The sequence below is a fragment of the Alnus glutinosa genome, chromosome 11 (genome assembly GCF_958979055.1).
Source record: "Alnus glutinosa chromosome 11, dhAlnGlut1.1, whole genome shotgun sequence".
Classification (NCBI taxonomy): Eukaryota; Viridiplantae; Streptophyta; class Magnoliopsida; order Fagales; family Betulaceae; genus Alnus; species Alnus glutinosa.
Window position 1 is genome coordinate 7,722,192 of NC_084896.1, and position 22,009 is coordinate 7,744,200.

The 22,009-nt window shown below is 35.7% G+C and overlaps 3 protein-coding genes across 3 annotated transcripts; 1 reads left to right on the forward strand and 2 right to left on the reverse strand.

Annotated features, from left to right (window-relative positions):
• Positions 1–2,478: 2,478 nt before the first annotated feature.
• LOC133881065 (uncharacterized) lies at positions 2,479–4,220 on the reverse strand. The gene is made up of 3 exons (XM_062320029.1): positions 3,754–4,220; positions 3,466–3,516; positions 2,479–3,373 (listed from the first exon to the last, which is right to left on the reverse strand). The coding sequence occupies exons 1-3, from the start codon at positions 4,218–4,220 to the stop codon at positions 2,479–2,481; spliced, it is 1,413 nt and encodes a 470-aa protein (XP_062176013.1).
• A 21-nt stretch (positions 4,221–4,241) lies between these two features.
• Positions 4,242–12,816, reverse strand: LOC133881067 (uncharacterized). Its single transcript, XM_062320030.1, has 4 exons — positions 12,784–12,816; positions 11,533–11,598; positions 11,323–11,447; positions 4,242–6,060 (listed from the first exon to the last, which is right to left on the reverse strand). The coding sequence occupies exons 1-4, from the start codon at positions 12,814–12,816 to the stop codon at positions 4,242–4,244; spliced, it is 2,043 nt and encodes a 680-aa protein (XP_062176014.1).
• Positions 12,817–20,446: 7,630 nt separating this feature from the next.
• LOC133882345 (blue copper protein 1a-like) lies at positions 20,447–21,325 on the forward strand. Its single transcript, XM_062321489.1, has 2 exons — positions 20,447–20,731; positions 20,823–21,325. The coding sequence occupies exons 1-2, from the start codon at positions 20,518–20,520 to the stop codon at positions 21,086–21,088; spliced, it is 480 nt and encodes a 159-aa protein (XP_062177473.1). The 5' UTR covers positions 20,447–20,517; the 3' UTR covers positions 21,089–21,325.
• The last annotated feature ends 684 nt before the right edge of the window (positions 21,326–22,009 follow it).

A 22,009-nucleotide genomic window follows, 5' to 3' on the forward strand; every position in this document is an offset into this window, starting at 1 on the left:
GTCAAGAGTTGCGCTTCATTTTTGGGATGATCGTCCGCGCTGTAGCATGAATTGATACGTTCAGATTTCCAGAGCTTATGTGACAACACACGTGGCAATCCTAAAGCCCAAGTCAGCGGAATGACCAACAGCGCCGTAGCATGAATTGATACGTTCAGATTTCTAGAGCTTATATATGTGACGGCACACGTGGCAATCCTAAAGCCCAAGTCACTACAAAAAAACTCTTATTTATTGACTGTTTTATTTTAGACGGTTTTTAAAATCGTCTATAAAAAAAATTTTACTGACGGTTTTTTGAAAATCGTCTGAAATTTCCAAACGGTTTTCCTTAAATCGTCTGGAAAAAAAAATTCCACCGTCTGAATTTTTTTATTTCCTCTGTTTTCTTTATTTATTTATTTTTTCTTATGTTTTCTTCTTTTTTTAAAAAAGAACTAGATCTCTCTCCCTTCAAAAGAAAAAAGATCTCTCTTGACCTCATCTCTCTCTCTCTCTCTCTCTCTCTCTCTCTCTCTCTCTCTCTCTCTCTCTCTCTCTCTCTCTCTATCTCTCTATCTCTCTTTCGTTCTTCTTCTTCTCTCTCCCGCCGGCGACTGAGACGTGCGAGGGGAACGGGACGACCGGATCTGGACACGGAGTCGGTGTTCTTCTTCTTCTCTCTCCCGCGGGCGACTGAGACGTGCGACGGGAACGGGACGACCGGATCTGGACACGGATTCGGTGACGTCGTTGAGGTCGGATCTCTGGCCGGATCCAGCCGAAACCCACGCCTGGTCGAAACCCACGCCAGGCCGGATCTCTAGCCGAATATAGAGAGAGATCCAGCCGGAATACGTTTATTTCCGGTTGGTTCTCTCTTCCTCTCTCTTTCTCTCCCCCCCTCTGGCCTCCTCGTCACCACTCTCTTCCAAACCACCGGACAGATCTTTGTTTTTTGTTTTTTTGGGTAAGTGAAATTCTTAGGCTTGATTTACATTTTGTGTTTGTTTTGGGTTTGGATTGTGATGATTCACAGCTGAAAGACGGGGTTTTGAAAAGGGTATTCCATGTGATGATTCACGGATTGTGATGATTTTTGTGTTTGAATTGTGATGATTCACGGATTGTGAAATTTGAGTTTGATTTGTGAAGAATTTTTTGACAACTGGGATATGTACCTAGTGACCGGATCTTCCGTTGATTTCCGGTTGAACCCGAAGGAGAACAATGACCTGTTAAACCCAAGAAGAACGGAAGAAGCCTGATTCTCCAATGGATTTCCTGTAGAACCAGAGCTGATTTTCGGCAGAACATAGAAGCTATGACCGCTTAAAAAAAAATTATATTAAAATAATAATTATTATTATAAAAAAATAACAAATTCTAGACGGTTTGGCCCAAACTGTCCAGAATCCGAATTCCCGACCCATTTTTTTGGACGGTTTAAAATCGTCTAGAATAAACTGTCTTGAAATTTTTGTAGTGAGTCGGCCGAGAATAAGGAGTATAATCTCCATATATTATTTCCCTAAGTGTTTTAGCCAATAAGAAATGTATTTTCCATTAGTTTATTTTCTTCCTAGTTAGTTTCCTGCATGATGTAATGACGGCTAGACCTAATGGTTATGTCTTATGACCTAGCCGTCTTCTATATAAGTGTAACCCTAATCGATAAAATATCATGCTGAATATTAACAAATGGAGAATCTTTTTGGTGTCTTAGGAGGTCACTGCTCCTTCGAAATAGCCATTGAAGATTACGACTTTCTCAAAATAGCCCATATCATTTTTCTTTTTCTTTTTGTTAATTATTTGATTGCATCATGAATACAATTATTTTCACTAACACTTAAAATAATATTAGCCCTAAAATTATATTCATTAATCTCTAAATAATTTATCACTAACATTTTCTCAATATCATTACCTCTAATATTATGTTCATTAATCTTTTTACAACAATTACTAACTTATTAGCATAATTTATTCATCTAGATTTTAATCATTTAAAAACCCCAAATTAGTTTAACCTATCAAATTAGGATCTCTAAGCTTTAAATCATAATTTATAAAACACTACCCCAAACACAATATTTTTAACCCAATAGCTTTTACTAAGGGTTAATCACATAAAAACTCAATTAAAATTAAATACCAAAAATTCCACCAAATGTAAATCCAACACTTGGAGAGTGTTTAGCAAGCTTCTCACAACAAATCCTATGTACACATAAAATCAAACTCATATATCTTTAGATTTAATCTAAAATCTTAAAGACCAAGAGTTTGCGAAAATACCTCAAACCAATCAGTAGAAACGTAGATCGGGTTTCGTAGATCACGTTACCTAAGTCGGATTTGAGTTTGAACGGTTAGATTTTTGTAGATCAGAGAAAATGAGAAAAATTATATTTTAATAGAAGTGTTTGGTTTGACGAAGATGGTTAACGCATTTTACACCTTAATGATAAGAAAAGAGAAGTGTAATACATTATATTAACACATGTCATCATCATGTTCTGCATCACTGTCGCTTGAAGATGAATCTTCGTAATCAGAATCGTCTACATGTTCAGAGTCCGTATCATTGTTGCTAGATAACTCCTCCTCCTCTTCTGAGTTTGTGTCGTATTCTTCAATCAGCGGGTTATTGCCAACGAACAACTTTGGATCAAGGTGCACATATAATTCATCAATAGGTATTGTTGGATCATCTCTACATAATATAGCGGAGTCTTCAACAATGGCAATATTGCCCCCATCACATACACGCTCCTGGTATACATCAACGTTCATACCTTGGTCATCATCTCTCTCCACTATTGCTGGAACCTCGTATATGTTTCTATTGGTCAACTTCTGCACCACTTTCCAACTATCACCTAATTTGGGATCATTCAGGTAAAACACTTGCGCAGCTTGAGTTGCTAAAATGAACGGGTCAGATTCGTACCATTTACGAGAAGTATTCACAATCGTAAAGCCGTTGTCCATTTTCATTCCCCTCGTACTCCCAGTGTCCCACCAATCACACTCAAACAGGAACACCCGATTTGTGCCAGGATAACGTAACTCAAAAATGTTCCTCAGCTCACCATAGAACTCAATGATCGATTTGTTGTGCTCACCTCGAACAACAACTCCACTGTTCTGGGTAGTACGATTTTGTGCACATTCTTTTGTGTGGAACCTAACCCCATTCACAATACAACCTCTATAAGATCTAACTTGACGGTCAGGCCCGCATGCTAGATCATATAATGGTTTTGGGACATTTCCTGCATTGCACGCACCACGGTATATATTATCTCTAAACCAACGCTCGAAATTAGTCTCATGCTTCTTCTGAATGTCATGGCAGCCATCTCGTTCAATCAACTGATAGTGTTCACTGCATATATATCCAAAATAAAATGTTAGCCATCATCTTGTGACGTGAGTAAACTTAAAGTAATGATAAGAAATCTCTATCACTACACTTACTCCAAGTATGAATCAGTGTCCTTACAATTGCTAAGCACATACCATTTAGCCCTTGCAAAAAGATTCTCATCAAGTGTTACCAATTTTGCTGCACCCAACGGTCAGACTCGTTGACTGAACACATCCAACTCTTCTTCCTTTTCTTCTCGGCCAAAATCAGCACTTCTCTCGGCACGATTCCATCTTGTCTCAATATCATGAAGATACATTGAGCAAAAGGTCAAACACTCATTAGCGACGTAGCACTCGGCAATTGAACCCTCAGGTCACGCTTTGTTCCGTACATACCTCTTATATCTACCAAGTGTCCTTTCAATTGGATACATCCAACGGTATTGCACTGGTCCCGCAAGCTCAGCCTCTCGAGGTAAATGAATTGCTACATGGACCATAATATCAAAAAACGCAGGTGGAAATATTTGTTCCAACTTGCACAAGATTATGACAATGTTGTCCTTCATTTGCTTCAAGACATCTACTTTCAATGTCCGTGCACACAACTGCTTAAAAAAAGTACTCGACTCAGTAAACGTTGTTTGTATTTCAGGCTTTACATACCCACAGATTGCAACAGGAAGTAAGCGTTGTAAGAAGACATGAGAATCGTGACTTTTCATTCCCGAAAGCTTTCCGGGCAGCTTGTTCACACACCGACCGATGTTAGATGCATACCCGTCTGGAAACTTAACTCCCTTCAACCAATCACACAACCTTTTCTTTTGATCTCTTGTCAAAGTATACTTTGCAAGTGGCATTTTCGCCTTTGCACCATTTCCCTACAAATGCAATTCCTTACGAATACCCATCTCATGCAAATCTAATCGTGACTTGTATGTGTCCTTTGTCTTCCCATCAATATTCATCAATGTACCTAATACACTGTCGCATATGTTCTTCTCGATATGCATTACATCTAAATTGTGTCTTAGTTTTAATGTTGACCAATAAGGTAACTCAAAGAAAATACTCTTCTTCGTCCAATTCAACTCATCATTTGGGCGCTTTCTCTTTGTCCCACTTCCTTTTCCAAGCTTCACACCTGTAACGCGATCGAGTTGCCGCAACAGCTCATCTTTTGACAATTCTTTAGGTGCTAATCTATGCTCCTCAGTACCATCGAACAATTCTCCTTTTCGGCGCCATATATGACCTCTAGGAAGCCACCTACGATGACCCATGTAACACGTCTTATTCCCATACTTCAATCTCTTGAATGTTGTATTCTTGTTACACACCGGACATGCAAGCCTTCCCTTGGTAGACCACCCAGACAAGTTTCCATACGCAGGAAAGTCATTTATTGTCCACAATAATGCTGCATGTAATTTAAATGTCTCTTTCGTCGATGCATCGTAAGTGCTTATGCCTTCATCCCACAATTCATGCAAATCATCAATCAACGGCCGCAAATAAACATCAATCTCGTTTCCGGGGGCCATGGGTCCAGGGATAAGTAATGCCAATATCAAATTTGGAGCCTTCATACACATCCACGGAGGTAAATTGTACGGTGCTAATACTACTGGCCACATACTGTATGATGTACTCATATTACCAAATGGGTTGAAACCATCACTTGCCAAACCAAGTCGCACGTTGTGGGAATCACTAGCAAACCAGTCATGTTCCTTATCAAACTCTTTCCATGCAATGGAATCGGTCGGGTGTCTGAAAGTGTTGCCGTCATCTTCTCGTCCATCTTTGTGCCACCTCATTTGTTTGGCTATATCTTTTGATGTGAACAACCGTTGCAACCTCGGTTTTATTGGAAAATACCGCAAGACTTTTTGAGGAATTTTCTTACCACTACCTTTGACAATACTCCATCTTGAAGTGTTGCATTTTGGGCATTTATCTTTATCAGCATGCTCCTTCCAGAATAGTACACAGTCATTCTTGCATGCATGTATCAACTCATAACCAATACCCAAGTCTCGGGTCCACCTTGTTGCTTCTCTGTATGATTGTGGCAAGGTCTCTCCATCTGGATGGGCCCCCTTTATCAAATCAATCATCATATCGAATGCCTTGTTTGTCATGTTGCAAATCGCCTTTATATGAAGCATCTTCAAAATGAAAGAGATTTTTGAAATTTTCTTACAGCCTGGATAAAGTTCTCTCAGGCCATCTACACATAGTCGGTCAAAAGATGTTCTCGGCAATTGATCGTCGGTTGTGGAACCTTGAGCAGCAGAGGACTCGCCTATGTTAGCATCGTAGAATGTCCCCATACGCACATCACCTAACAATTCTTCAACCTCATCAATCTCATCTATCATTTCATTCACACCCATAGATTGCGAGTTGCCAATAACATTTACCCTACACGGATCTTCTTCCCCGTGGAATATCCATCGAGTGTAGTTAGTGTCAATTCCATGTACATACAAGTGATGCTCTACCAAGTCAATATGATGAAAATTTTTGTTTCCACATTTACGACATGGACACTTTGTCTCACCATCTACTCCCACACAATTACCCGCCATTCTTATGAATTCTTCAACACCAGCCTGATATCTATCCGAACATCTAGTAGGTTCTTGCATCCAACTCCGATCCATCTTGATGTCTCTATAACTATTTACTCTTTGCCTACATTAACACCCAAGTCACAAGAATACCAACAAGAAATGGTTTAGGAGAATGAAAAAGAGAGAGAGAATGACAACTTATGTCAATATCATTAAAGAGATAATGAAAATGAGTGACAACATTACTATTTGGTCATCTCGACAACGTTCATAGCCCCTAGACTACAAATATACCCCAGCACATCACAAGCTAATATACCACGAGAAAGTTGTTTCCATAAATACTATTATACATTCCCAAATAACTTAGAAACAATCGATGATTTCATTAAAAAAAAAAAAAAAAAAGGGAAGTAGACAACAAAGCATAAATCATAGTCTATGATGTTATATACTAGATAACTAAAAGCATAATAGAATAGCTACCACGCGCACTCAATAGAAAAAGAAATTAAGAATTACTACTCCATATTGTAAATAATAAAAAAAAAAAAACAATAATAAGAATAATAATAAAAAAAGAAATAAAAAAATGGACTTGGATCCAGACCAACCAACTTTTTACCATTTAAATCAGCCAATTAATTCCATATAGAATAGTGATTATATAATATATAGTAGTTATATTCAAATCAACACTTAGATTTTTTTTTAAACAAGCACTCAGTATCATTTTTAAGCATTACTCACCACATATTTATCCATCTTATTTTTATTTAATTACTTGTTAAAAAGATCCTATAAATAACAGAGAGGCAAACGTTGAACCTAAAAAGATGGTCCTTAATGATTTGATATACCAAATCACGTGTTATATGTTCTCTTAAAGTTATATAGTTATTTTGTAGTTGTTGTCCAAATATTGAAACTTTTGGTCCTCTAGTCCTTAAAGTTCCTATATATGTATAATCATCTCTATTGGTTGTGGTTATTGTAACGCCCCGCCTTTTGCAAAAAGGCGTAAGTGGAAATTTTCGAATTTCCACGTGACATTACTACAACCTCTTCAGAGTTAAGATTTGGCAGCGGAATAAAAAGGTATCTAACTGGTTTGGAATAAATAACACGACAGAGCTTCTAACTATGATACTTCTAGATGATCATAAAGAAAATGTTTAGACAAATACATGTAAACATGTGTCAACAGTGACACAAGAAAATACATGGAAATTATTAGCAATCTTGTCAACATAAAACATTATAAACATAGAAAACTACAAACAAATGCAAACTATGCGTCCTTAGCTTTAAAACCTCTTGAGCTTTATTCCTTGTCTATAAACCTGCACCAGTATACATATATACATAGAAATAAAACACAAAAGTGAGTCCACTGTTTCCAATAATAATATGAGTGCTAGTTTATTTATGGAATACAACACAATGCAATATAGCTTCATGATCATAAGTATACGCAATTCATGTTCTGCAGTCATGAAGTGAATATAAATATGATAATAAAGCAATGGTATGACAGTTTTAAGTGTAGAGTCTTAGGTATTTCCCTTTTTCCACTACTCTGTTGGCCTTGGCACGTTTAGCGTGTTATTTGAAACCTTGGTTTCCTCACTTAACTTTTAATTATAATCTTTGGGAGCCTTGGCTCCTGGAAACCTTGGTTTCCCTGGTGACCTTGGTACACCAGTTTTTGTATTTATTATTCTTTTCAGGTATCTCCTCATTCACTGAGAACCTTGGAACTCACGTGAAGCCTCGCATACCCACCGTGGATCTTGATCCAACAGCTTGTTATTAGACAAGTTATTAGAAATAATAAAATATGCAAAATCACATGCGCAAACAAGTAAATAAAACAGTAAACATAATATTATAGGAAAATCAACCAGCTTCGTCCCCAGTAAGTATAGAGATACTTACAGCCTTTTGGTGCAGTTCTCATAATAGCTTATTCTCTGCAATAAATATGTATTTATATACAAAGTGTTAACATCGTTACTTGTGATTATACGCTTAGGTACACTTAATCATTTTAGTTAGGAAAACCACTTAACATAATATATATTAATAAGACAATTACCAAAATACCCGATTCTAGACCTAACCAAATCACTCCCAACATCAAAGCATAATAGCAACTAAAACAACACCTAATAGTTAAACCTACGCATATAGAAATTGGTCCAACCTCATCTAACGCAATTGGCTAAAAATCATCAAACCACCATAAATATGATACTCATAAGGGCCACAACTCAACTTAGCTAACTCCTAATTCACAACTCATAATCTCCACAATTAAACACATGAACGGTATACACCAAACATATCCATTTAGAGGATCCACAAGAACTCGGTTAATAGCAAAGGTATACACACATCAAGACTTCAAGGACAGGCCCCCATTCGGTTAGAGCACCATAAAACTGTCAACACCCCAAAGTACCAACATATATTTTTAGTATATAAACTTCTAACAGAAATACTAATAATTAATCATACAACTTCATAAAACATGGTTGATCATGGAAGGGTACAAGGAACCCGAATCTGCCAAATCACCCATAACTACAACTTCCATGAATTCCATTCTCAAAACCAACTAAAATAATCAACACTCACATCCTTAATCAATCAATTGAATCCACACACACTAAAAGCACACCCACTGGCCAGAACAGGGACAACAACCAAAACTCCCATGATAAGAACCATCATCATCAAACACACACACGGGTTTTACCCAAAATACACACAATCGGGTTAATCCAAATACACAACAGAAAACCCCAATAAATCAAATAGGAATTATGAGAAATCATCAGGATTTTAAGGCTAGAGAAATTCACCGGAAAAGCTCCTGACTTCACCGGAAATTTCACCGGAAAATCGCCCCTGGAAGTCGCCGGAATTTCGGACAGAACCGCCGGAAATCGCCCCTAGCTCAACCGGCCGTTGATCCACCGGGAGTCGCGCCTCTGCCTGCCGAAAATCGGGTCTGGGTTCGTCGGTGGGCTGGGTTTCTGCTGGGTTCGGTGGTTTCGGTTCTGGCTCCACCGGAAGGTTGGCCTCCGGTCGGGTCTTCTCCGGGCTTTTCTCGGTTTCACTCTCAGCTCCGGCCTCTCTCTCTCTCTCTCTCTCTCTCTCTCTCTCTCTCTCTCTCTCTCTCTCTCTCTGTGTCGGCTTCTCCCTCTCTCACGATCTCTCCCTCTCTTCTCTGATCTCTCTGCCTCAGTCGGTCTTTAGAAGAGAACAGAACGGAAGGAGAAGAAAGAAGAACAGAAAAGAAGGAGAAAGAAGGGGAAAAAAAAGAAGAACAATAAAAAGGATCGGGTTTCTTTTCTCTTTGGCTCTATTTTCTGCCTTTCATTTCTCTACCTGATCCTCCCTTCTCCCCAACGATCATCTCCTCTTCGGAGACTCGGATGGAGAAGACAAGGAATGAGTAAGGAGAAAGAAAGAAGAAATAAAGAGAGGAAAGAAGGAAAGCTCAATGAATTGAGTGGTGCAAATTTTGTTGAAAGGGAAGTGGGTTTAATTTATAGAAGTAATAAACTATGGTTAATTTTTACCTCAGTTAAATTAACACGAGTTAAAAGTAAAATATCGGATTTAACTCATGGTTAATTTTACCTTAGTTAGACTAACTTTAGTTAACCTTAAAAATATCTAGTTAACCTATGGTTAACTTTTATCTAGTTAAATTAACTAGAGTTACTTTTTTAATAAAAACAAATCATTAATAATCATGAGTATCTTTATAAAATCTTTTCATTAATGACTCACTAGGGCGTAATTTTAAATCCGTTTTGAGTCCAGTTCGTTTCATAAATAATGTTAATTTTTAAATAACATCATTAAACTAATAACATTATTATACTGAATAATGTTAGGCCAAAATAATATTATATGTCAATAATATTATTACAAAATATAATAATATTAGGAATGTTATTATTCTAATTAACTTATCAAATATTTAGGTTTTGGAACAAATGGCAAATAAGATACAATTATCAGAATAATGTCGATCGAGCGATTTCAAAGTCGATCGAGCGATTATCAATTGACAAGTCGATCGAGCGATAAATATTGTCGATCGAGCGACAATAGAGAAATAAGTCGATCGATCGGCAAAACTGGTCGATCGAGCGGTTGATCAACTCAGGTCTTAAATTCTATTTAAGGCGTCCTGTCTTAAAATCTGGGGTATTACAGTTATATATGTGACACTATCATTTTAGCTATTAAAATGCAAAGTGCCACATGACAATCCACGTGGTACTTATTACACTTATAAGCTAATGTGATAGTTCACGTGAGAGGAAAGTTTATTTTGCTAAAAAGGGTATGCAGTATACCACAGTGCCGAATCATTAACAGATTACACAGTGAGAGAACTTCCCGATGCCAATATGGTAAAGTCTCACCTTGATACACATTTGCTGAAAAGCTTTTGGGCTTACAATTATGACAATTTTTTTCCTTTTAAATTATTATTATCTGCAGAAACCAGAAGATTTATGGTCTAACCATTCTAAGGTAGTTTACTCAAAACCTCATAGGAAGGACAGCCCCTCTTGGAGAGGTATCCAAAAGGTATTGTTCTTATTATAAATATGTATATAAATGGCAAAAATCTATCTTATTTTATTTTATTTTTCAATTTAGTTCAGCATTCAGTGACCAAACTAGTGAGGAGAGGGGGGGGGGGGGGGGGGGGGGGGGGGGGGGGGAGCAATTATTAGAGAAGAGGGACTTATCAAAAATAGCCATTAGATAAACATAATGGGGATTTTATGGCTAATTGTGTGGGATACATGCATTGTTTAGTATGTCAGTTTCCCCCAAACAATTAAACAATGCATGTATCCCACACAATTAGCCATAAAATCCCCATTATGTTTATCTAATGGCTTTTTTTGATAAGGCAATAAAAATTGAGGGATGATTATACATATAATCATCCCAGTTCAATTAAAAATTGTTTTTTATAGGTTTATGGTACTGGTGTTTTAATAGTTTGCACTTGAAAGCAAGCACCTTGATACAGCTGTTAACAAGAATTGAGAGACTTTATTTATTTTTTTATTTTTTTCTGGAGGCCTTTTATGTTTCTAATAAAGTTAGCAGATTTCACTCGATAGCAAGCAACTTGATACAGCTAGCATTAACGAAAACTAAGGCCTTTTTTTTTTTTTTTTTTTTTTTTTTTTTTTTTTTTTTTGTTTCTAACAAAACTATATCGAGGTCTCAATATTTCAGTTTGTTTCGTGAATGCCATAATATAGCGCTAAAACAAACTCATGAACCTGAAGTTCCAAATGTATTGAACCGTGGTGCTTCGACATTTGCACTTGCTTACCTTAATTTTCTGATCACTGTTGTAAGTGTCAACAAGCTACGGTTGATGTGACTGCCTTCCTTCAATCTTGTACCGTCCGCATTTGTTTGGGAGGCACGTTCACTTCCAGCAAGGTCCACAAGATTCTGCAAAGTTTCAGAACTCCAATCAACATAATTTAACAATTCTTTACTCTCAAGAAGCCAAAAGAGGGGGAAGCAGATACCATACCAAACTTGCTATGAAAGATTTCACACGGCTTGAACTTCCCCGCAGGCTACTCTTTATGGTCTGAAACTAAAAAAGTGAAAATTTCAGCTCTATGCATGAATAAGTAACCAATAAATGAATACATCATTAATATATAGGCACTGACAAATAATCTTCCAAAAAGAGTACAAAAACAAATTGATTTTGTTTGGAATTTCTTCTTCTTCTTCTTCTTCTTTTGCTCTCTTTTGTTTTGTTTGTTTATTTTATTTTATTTTTAAAAAAATTAGCAAAAAACATAAAATATAAAACACTTTCATAACAATTAAAACTGTTTTTGCTTTTAAAAAAAAAAATAAGGCGAAAAAAAATTAACAAATGAAGCCAATAAAGATATCTCAGCCACATCTAATATAAACAAAATAATGATGCATGTGTCTCCTCCCCAATAACTCTTTCTCTATTCCCTTTAAAAAAAAAACAAAAAAAACTCTTTCTTTATTCAATTAGAAATAAATCAATAAATAAATAAATGATTTGTCTAGCATATATATCAAAAGGCAGATCAACATTCTCTCTCTCTCTCAATATATATGCAGATAACATAATCAACGAATATTGGTTGGGATTTGGCACTAAATAATTCTAAGACCGTCTGACTAGACTAGTCCCTTTCCAACAAAATTCAAAATTCAAAATATATACCATATATATATATAGACAAATGATTCCCCTTTTTTTCTTTTAAGGAGAAAAAAGAAAAAGAAAAAGAAAAAGAAAACAAGATTATTATTGCCTTCTTATTATGCATGATCAATGTCTGGCTTCAATCATGTACCTTCTCTTTTGGCTGCATGTCTTGGAATTATTATTGCCCTTTGACTCTTAATTAGTTATTTAATTTTTTTAACTTAACCATCTCCTCAATTCCTTTTAAATTTCAGAGTAGGTAATCAAGAAAAATGGGTAAATGATCCAAGCAAAGACTTTGCAACTTCTTCTGGTACACTTCAGGAAACTGGAGTTCCCAATAAGGAGAAACTAGAACCTTGCCTATTCTAGACCTAGAGGGAGGATCCTAGTTGTTCGACCATGTAAAAGTTCCACCTATAAAAGAAATATCCATAACGGACTTCATTGGATCTCTCACTAGGAAAATGAGTGACGTTGAAGTCTCCCCAATGCACCATGCCAAGTTCCACCAAATGAGCAAACCAGCAAATTCATCCCATAAAAACCTCCTATCACTATCAAAGTTAGGACCATATATACCAGCAAAAGCCCAAGTAAATTGATCTTCACCATTTCTAAAATAACAAGCAACAATAAACTCCCCCACACTCTTCTAATTTTTACACCACCCTCCTATCCCACATAAGCAAAATCCTACCTGAAGCCTCTCTCAAGTCTTTTGGCAGCCCCATATCTTTCTTTGTACCATTTTAATCTTCAATGAGAGCCTTGAATTTGGAAACTAGTTCTTTTGAGTAATTATGCCAATAGGAAGAAAATCTAAGATTCTATAATAGGATATTCTGTCCTAATACCAAAATAATATAGGACAGATTAGGGAAAATCTGTCTATGTGTGGAGCTCATGTACAACATCATATTGAGATGCATCTTACATGATTTTGAAGGTAAACTCATTAAGTCTTGGGTTAAAATAGTCTTTAGTGTAGTCGTTGCTTTGGTTATGAATATTTTTATAAGCTCCTGCAGATATGAAACTTAAAAAAATTATCCTAAATTCTAAACCCTAGACCCCTAATGACTCTCTTAACTCTAAGCTGACCACAATCACAGAGACAAATTCCCCAAATCTGCCATACATTACGTCTCTTCTAAGTATATTATAAGTATACAATTTTTATATCCATCCTATAAACCTTAGAGCAAGGATATGTAGAAAATAGAAAGAACGGAAAAGCATCCATCAAATTTCAGAATTAATTTATTACATTACATCATGAGAAAACATCAGGAAATTGTTGGACAAAAATGTGTGGAAAAATGCAGAATTAATACCTTTGCAAAATACTTTCCTGGATGGTGAGCACATTGTAAGATAGTCAAAAGGGCATACCCAAAGTGCCCAGATGTTTCTTTTTTCATTGCCTGCAATAAGTCAAGTTTGCTTGAGAAATGGATCAAAGGATGTCGAAGGGAAGAAGGCTAAACAATGCACTATAGGCATACCTTTTTCAACGTGTTTCCATAAATATCATGGTTGTGAAATTATTTGTTTCTTTAATATCATCCTAGAACAGGACAGAAGAATGCATAACAACCTAGTCTATCTTGATCAAAATTAGAAAAATAAAAGAAGCCTCGTACAGTAAGAAAAGGCTAATTCTAATTCAAATAAACTCACGGGCCAAAACTGCAAGCTGGACACAAATGGAAACCCACAATGATCCAATTCAATTTTAGCACAAACCCAAATCACCCAATGGAGAGAAATTTCTCTAATCCCTAAATGGTAAGAAATTAAAGTAAGAAAAATAAAATCTTTACCCAAAAACTTAAATTGATGATACCAGTGCAGCTGAAGTGCAAATCTTAGACAAATGCGTTGGCTGGAGGTTGCCGGAGAAGCGGTCGATGGAGCTAGCTGGAAACTGCGCCAGAGATCGGAGGTGAGGGGTAGTATGGCAGTTGAGGGGAAAAGAGAGAGCGTGAGAGAGAGACTCGACAGGGAAGTGAGAAAGAGAGAGAGAGAGAGAGAGAGAGAGAGAGAGAGAGAGAGAGAGAGAGAGAGAGAGAGAGAGAGAGAGAGAGAGAGAGAGGTGAGAGTGGACGAGAGATAGAGCTTGAGAGAGGCTTCTAAAAATGTTGAAGAAAGGGGAGAAGATGGAAGTGAAGAAACTGGCCTGGAAAAATTTCGTCCCAAAAAATCCCATAGCGCCAAGACCATTCGCCTAAATTTTGGCATCAAAACGCTGTGTTTTACATATTAGTGGCCACTTTTTTATATGGCCGCTAATAATTGATTATTAGTGGCCGCTAATAATATTTTTACTTTTTTTTTTATTTTTTATTTTTTTATGTTTTCAAAATCTTCAGTTTTTTTTTTTTAAAAAAAAAACCTTTTTTTTTTTTTTGTTTTTTTTTTTTTGTTTTTCTTTAATTTTTTTTTTTAATTTGTTTGTATCAAATATATATATATATTTTCGAAAAATTGGTTTTTCTTTTTTTTTAAAAAAAGTTAATTTTTGGTTTTTCTTTCAACCAAAAAAAAAATCGTTCTTTTTTTCGTTTTTTTTTTTTTAAAAAAAAATTAATAGAAAACTATTTTCTCTTTTTTATTTTTCGTCTTTTTTTTTTTTTTTAAAAAAAATTATTTTCATAACTAATACACTATGGTCGATCAAATGGTTTATCAATCAAATTAATCGATCAAACCTTCATTGTGTGAAGTCTGATCAGTCGAACTCCATCACGATCGATCAAATGATTTATTGATCCTATTGGTCTATAAAGATCGATCGAATGATCTATCGGTCCTATTGATCGATCACGATCGATCGGATGATCTATCGGTCCTATTGATCGATCACGATCGATCGGATGATCTATCGGTCCTATTGATCGATCACGATCGATCGGATGATCTATCGGTCCTATTGATCGATCACGATCGATCGGATGATCTATCGGTCCTATTGATCGATCACGATCGATCGGATGATCTATCGGTCCTATTGATCGATCACGATCGATCGGATGATCTATCGGTCCTATTGATCGATCACGATCGATCGGATGATCTATCGGTCCTATTGATCGATCACGATCGATCGGATGATCTATCAGTCCTATTGATCGATCGGATGATCTATCGGTCCTATTGATCGATCGGATGATCTATCGGTCCTATGGATCATATTGGTCTATCAAAATCGATCAATAGGATCGATAGATCATCCGATCGATCGTGATCGATCAATAAGACCGACAGATCATCAAATCGATTGTGATCGATTCATAGGATCGATAGATCATCCTATCGATCTTGATAGACCAATTCGATCTTGATTGATCAATAGGACCGATAGATCATTCGATCGATCGTGATCGATCAATAGGACCGATAGATCATCCAATCGATCGTGATCGATCAATAGGACCGATCGATCGTGATCGATCAATAGGACCGATAGATCATCCGATCGATCGTGATCGATCAATAGGACCGATAGATCATTCGATCGATCTTGATAGACTAATAAGATCGATAGATAGGACCGATAGATCATCCGATCGATCTTGATCAATCAATAGGACCAATAAATCATCCAATCGATCAATATGATCAATAGATCATTCGATCAATTTTAATAGACCAATAGGATCGATAGATCATTTGATCGATCGTGATAGAGTTCGACTGATCAAACTTCACACAATGAAGGTTTGATCGATTAATATGATTGATAAACTATCTGATTGACCATAGTGCATTAATTATGAAAACAATTTTTCTTTTTTTTTTTAAAAAACCTAGTTTTCTATTTTTTCTTTTTTAAAAAAAAAAAAGGAAAAAGAACGATTTTTTTTTTTTTTTTTGTTTTGTTGAAAGAAAAACCAAAAATTAACTTCTTTTTTTTTTAAAAATAAAAAATAAAACCAATTTTTAGAAAAAAAAAAAAAAATTATTTTTTACAAAAAAATTAAAAAAATTAAAGAAAAACAAAAAGAAAAACTGAAAATTTTGAAAACATAATAAAAAAAAATTAAAAAAAAAAATTGTTTTCCAAAACTATTAGCGGCCACTTTTTTGGCCGCTAATAATCCATTATTAGCGGCCACATTTTTTTTAAAAAAAAAAAAAACAAACGAAAAAAAAAACTAGTTTTCTATTAATCTTTTTTTTTTTTTTTTAAAAAAAAAAAAAGAAAAGAAAAAGAACTTTTTTTTTTTGTTGATAGAAAAACCAAAAATTAACTTTTCTTTTTATTATTTTTAAAAAACCAATTTTTTTTTTTAAAAAAATATTTTTTACAAACAAATTAAAAAAATTAAAGAAAAAAAAAATTAAGAATGAAAAATATATATTTAAAATAAAAACAAAAACAAAGAATGAAAATTTTGAAAACATAAAAAATAAAAAAAGGAAAAAAGTGGCCACATATTATTTTGAAAACATAAAAAAAAACTAAATATTATTAGCGGCCACTTCGGCCACATAAGTGGCCGCTAATAATGGATTATTAGCGGCCACTTTTTGGCCGCTAATAGTTTCCCGGAATTTTTCTCAACTCCCCGCCAAGTTATTAGCTGCCATTTTTAGTGGCCACAATTAAGCGGCCGCTAATAATTTACAAATAACGGCGACTTTTAGCTGCCAATTATGTTTGGCCGCTAATAATACATTATTAGCGGCCACCTTTAAATGTGGCCGCTAATAATATGATCATTAGCGGCCACTATGCGTTGGCCGCTAATAATGTGGCCACTAATGATCAAGTTTCTTGTAGTGATTGTATTATTTTATGTCTTTGAATCAAGTGATAAGTCATTCTACATTTAATAAGTTATATATATAAAATACATTTTACAAATAGAAGAATGTCCTCTAATTGACATATTAAATAAAAGATATATAATAATTATTTTATAATTTAATTAATATTCAAATATAAGAATGGCCTCACTTTAATTAATTAATTTATTTATTTTTAACTCAATATCAAAGAGAGCATAAAAATAATGAGACTATGAGTCCGTTTGATAGTAAGATTTCGCAAACAAAAAAAGTGTGATTTTAATCTTTATTTATGAGAGGTGTGTGGTGGCTATTGCGTACATATAATAGACCAATTGGATTTCCAGTAGATCAAATGCTGATTTTCGATGGATTTCTAGTAGAACCTAGAAGCTAGGACCGCAGGACAAAATAAAAATAAAAATTAATGGTTAATTCTAGACAGTTTTTTTTAAACCGTTTAGAATTCTTGATGGTTGTGCCCAAACTGTCCAGAATTTATTTTCCAGACAACTTTTTTTAGACGGTTTCAAAACTATCTAGAATAAACCATCAGGAATTGATTCCTGACGGTTTTTCACCTGTTCTGTACGGTTTAAAACCGTCCAGAACTATAAGAATTTTTGTAGTGTGCCACTTGATTTGTTTTTGAATACATACGCTCAGTTTAAATTAGAACAGAAAAACTCTTCTCTAATGTGCATTTCGGTGTTTATTTTGTTGTCGCTAATGTGAATTTCAGAATAACTCATTAGCAAAGACTATGGGAAATGATAGGCTGGGGACACTCATCCGTCCCCTGTCCTACTTTTAATAATAAAATAATATATTATATAAACAAAAAGTGAAAAAATCAGAAAGAATAAATGAAAAAAATATATAACATATTATTTTATTATTAAAAGTAGGACAAGGGACGGATGAGTGTCCTCTGCCTATCATTTTCCTGAATAGCTGTCGCTGATGTCAATTTTATTTTATTTTTTCAATTTCATATTAACTCAGAGTCGTCGCTAATGTGAATTTTAGAAAAATTGATGTCAATTTTAATTTGTTTTTCAATTTCATATTAACTCATCAACGACGAGTGAATTCAGAAAAAAAAAAAAAAAGAAAAAAGAAAAACTCATGGTCGCTGATGTGAATTTGAATTTGTTTTTCAATTTCATATAAATTCATTTGCCCATCAGCAACGACATTGTCGTTAGTATAGTAATAGAGAGCATATCAACAATAATGACAACATGTCGTCGCTAATATGTATCAAGATATTAATTTGATATTTATTGTATTAATTAAGGACGAGACATGGCTAATATGTCTTAAGAAATTAATTATTTATACCTTTAGCGAACGATGACATAAAAATAAATTGGAAAAAAAATACACATACTTCTTTCAAACTACCATTTCTTACATTGTCAATGTCATCCCCAAACTACCAGTAATTAATGTTAATGTCCTCTCTAAACTTCTAAAAACTATTAATGTCCCCAAACAGTACCGTGAGATCAGATGGAAAGTTGTTACTTAATTGTATTATGTGATATTTGAAAAGATTTCTTGGTCTTAATTGAGAAATATATTATATAAACCGGATATACATCTATGGGTAGAAGGTTTTACTGATGCAAGTCGGGCAGGTTCTCCCTCAAGTAGACGATAGCTACTACAAGATATTATACATTCTTAGACAGTAATCTAATCACTTGAAAAGTAAGAAACAGACAGTAGTGGCACAATCAAGTACGGAAGCATAATATAGGGCAATGGCTCATACTACCAGTAAGCTAATGTGATTACAACATTTTTTTCCCAATTTTTCATGGAAGGACCAAGTATATTAAGGTTGATTGTCATTTTATTCGAGATAAAATGCACAATGGAGATAAAATGACAATCAACCTCAATATACTTGGTCCTTTCATTGTGTATTGAGGTTGATTGTCACTTAATTGAAGGGGAGTGTCAGAAGAGCTACTTAGGTTGAATTAAAAGAGTGGTAATTAATACGAATTTTAATCTGTTACAGGGTTTTATTTTGGGTCTTTGTATTGAATTTCACAATTAATATATATATATATATATATAATGACTTAACTATTGTTTTTTTTTATTGTTATAGCATATATTATTCACAAAACATTGTTTTACGCCAGGGTTTGCTTGGGAAGAAACTTGAGGAAGAAGAGGCTATTTCGTTTTCTCCGTAGCCTTAAGTCTTACCTCATAACTAACACACACACATCCTTAACATTTCTGGAATTATTTTGACGATCTAATTCCAAGCTTTTGAGTCATGTTACTTGTCCTATTCGATCTTCGAAACTACTCATCACTGTTGTTCGTTGGATATTTTGAACTTAACTGAACACTGCTCAATGTGGCAGGGTGCAATGGAAAATGTATTGAAAAGAAGCTCATTAATGCTTGTGCTTGATGGCTATGTTGTTGAATTGGACCAACATTCAAGGGATCTTATCCTGTGGCTATGTATATTGTATGCATGAGAACCAAAACCAGCAGTTGTAGACCGTATTTTAGCAAGTCTTTCTTCTTGCTGATAACTTGATATGTCGTCTCATGTGGGCAATTTTCAGCAATGACCAATAACATTAGTAGGGATGTAGAAAATTAATCTCAAATTTTGTATTTGAAAAGATTTATTTCTTTTAACGAATCTAAAGGGTTTAAGTTTCCTAAAAACCTATCAAATTATATATCCGGCCTGTTTCATATTTGTGAAATCATTCACGTAAAGTACCGGTGATTCCTGCATTGATATTTCGATTCTTAATTAAGAATCCATTTCAGTTGCTGCATATGGGAAGTTCATCAATACCAATTCTTCTTTTTGTTCATCTGGCCGGTGTTTGAAACTGTTAGATGTTGGATTTGTAAATTTGTAATAGTTACTATTTAATTTACCTGGTTTATGAATTGCCTTTTAATAGTATTGTTTCTCAAGCATTATGTACATAATTTAGTTTTATAACATTTGTTTAATTTTACTAAAGAAATGATATTGTGCAATGAAAACTGTCATCATTACCTCAGCCAAAGTATAAACCCTTCTTAGCTACACCGTAGTCCTCGCCCTCGTTAATTTGTCAAGCTTATTCGGTTAATGCTCCACTGTCTCTAAATAAATATCCTTGGTGCGTTGACTCTGTGTTCGTCAATTTCATACCTCCGACCGAAAGACAATGGACTATTTATCGCATTTTTTGCTGACCACCTTTTGGTTGAAAGAAGAATTTACTTCCGTTTTTACCAACCCATTCCAGATTTGCAACTCCGTTGAAAATTGAACTGAAAAAAATGAGCTTCATATTGTATTTTCAAACTTCTACCTACCAATCGAGAAAAAAGTGGCCGTTTTACACCATCCTTTCTCTCTGTGCTCCGCTCTATAAATACCTCATAACCGATCTTTGTGAATGCCAACATCTGATTTTACAATCTATATCCTTTTAGAATCAACCTCACTCTTCCTTTAGTTGCACTCTGATAGAAGATATGGGTGGTTTCACTTTTGCACACGTCAGTCTCATCCTGATTGTGGCTGCTTCCACCTTGGCAGTTTGTTCGGCCAACAAATACGCCCCTCACCCAAAATATAGTCAAGGCCCTAACAAGATCATCGTTGGCGGGTCGGAGGGCTGGCGCTTCGACTTTAGCTACACTAACTGGGCTCGTAAAAATGGCCCCTTCTACGTAAATGACACTTTGGGTGAGTTAATTGACGCTTCTTCTTATACTTTGGAAATATAACGTCTATTTATACGATCGATGACACGTACTGACAATGTTGTTGCATGCAGTTTTCAAGTATGATCCACCAACCGACAATGCCACAATTCCTCACGATGTCTACTTGCTACCAAACCACCGGAGCTTCTTAACGTGCAACTTAACAGGGGCGCAGATGTTGGCCAACGTGACACAAGGAGGCGGGGAGGGCTTCGAGTTCGTGATCCAAAAGAGGAAGCCTCACTACTTTGCTTGCGGTCAGCACGAAGGGAGTCATTGCAGTGATGGACAGATGAAGTTCTTTGTCATGCCAATGCTCCGTCGTTGGTTTAAATAGTGGATACACATGCAACGATCGAGACACAGGCAAAATAAAATACTGCTACTTGCTACTCTCTCTTTTTAATTTTTGTTCGTGTCGAGATCTCAAATTAATCACGAGAGTTAATCTGTTGTTTTTTTTTTTTTTTTTTTTGGTGTGTTTTTTCCCCTTCCCCTTAAAGCCAATGTGATAGTTTTTGATTGACTGAAATTATAGTGAATAAATGCACCAGTGACTTGGTATTTGTGTTCTTGGTATGTGTTATATATATATATATATATATATATATATATATATATATATATATGGATCCGGCTTCCATGCGGTAGTTCAAAACTACCGCATGGTGCTGTACCGGTCCACTACAGCACATTAAAAAAATTTTGCAAATTTTTTTTTTAAATTTAAAAATTATAAAAATAATAATAATTAAAAACAAAAAATATAAAAACCTAAAAAAAATTAAGGGGTGGCCGGCCACCCCCTTGGCAACGCCGGCCACCCCATTATTGGCCAAGGGGGTGGCCGGACCACCCCCTTGGCCGATCTGGGGTGGATCGTCCACCCCAGTCGGCTTTGGGGGTGGTCCGGCCACCCCCAAAAAGCCAAAAAACAAAAAAAAACAAAAAAAGGGTAGGGGTTTGGGGGTGGCCGGATCACCCCCAAAGGCCTTGGGGGTGGGTTGGCCACCCCCAGATCTGCCGTATGGGGTGGTCGAAACCACCCCCAGGCCCTTGGGGGTGGTCCGGCCACCCCTAAAAGGCCTAAAACCCAAAAACAAAAAAATGGGTTTTTGGGGGTGGCCGGTGACCGGATCACCCCCAAAGGCCTTGGGGGAGGCCGAGCCACCCCCATATCGGCCGTATGGGGTGGTCGAAACCACCCCCAGGCCCTTGGGGGTGGTCCGGCCACCCCCCAAACCCCTAACTTTTTTTT

Coding starts and splice junctions, on each gene's coding strand:
- LOC133881065 (XM_062320029.1), bottom strand. CDS start 4,220: ATGCCACTTGCAAAGTATACTTTGACAAGAGATCAAAAGAAAAGGTTG. Junction 3,517..3,753: donor ACACTTGGTAGATATAAGAG/GTATGTACGGAA, acceptor TCTTTTTGCAAG/GGCTAAATGGTATGTGCTTA. Junction 3,374..3,465: donor GACACTGATTCATACTTGGA/GTAAGTGTAGTG, acceptor ATATATATGCAG/TGAACACTATCAGTTGATTG.
- LOC133881067 (XM_062320030.1), bottom strand. CDS start 12,816: ATGGTGAAGATCAATTTACTTGGGCTTTTGCTG. Junction 11,599..12,783: donor ATTTACTTGGGCTTTTGCTG/GTATATATGGTC, acceptor TCACTTTTTTAG/TTTCAGACCATAAAGAGTAG. Junction 11,448..11,532: donor AATCTTTCATAGCAAGTTTG/GTATGGTATCTG, acceptor GAAACTTTGCAG/AATCTTGTGGACCTTGCTGG.
- LOC133882345 (XM_062321489.1), top strand. CDS start 20,518: ATGGGTGGTTTCACTTTTGCACACGTCAGTCTCATCCTGATTGTGGCT. Junction 20,732..20,822: donor CTACGTAAATGACACTTTGG/GTGAGTTAATTG, acceptor TGTTGCATGCAG/TTTTCAAGTATGATCCACCA.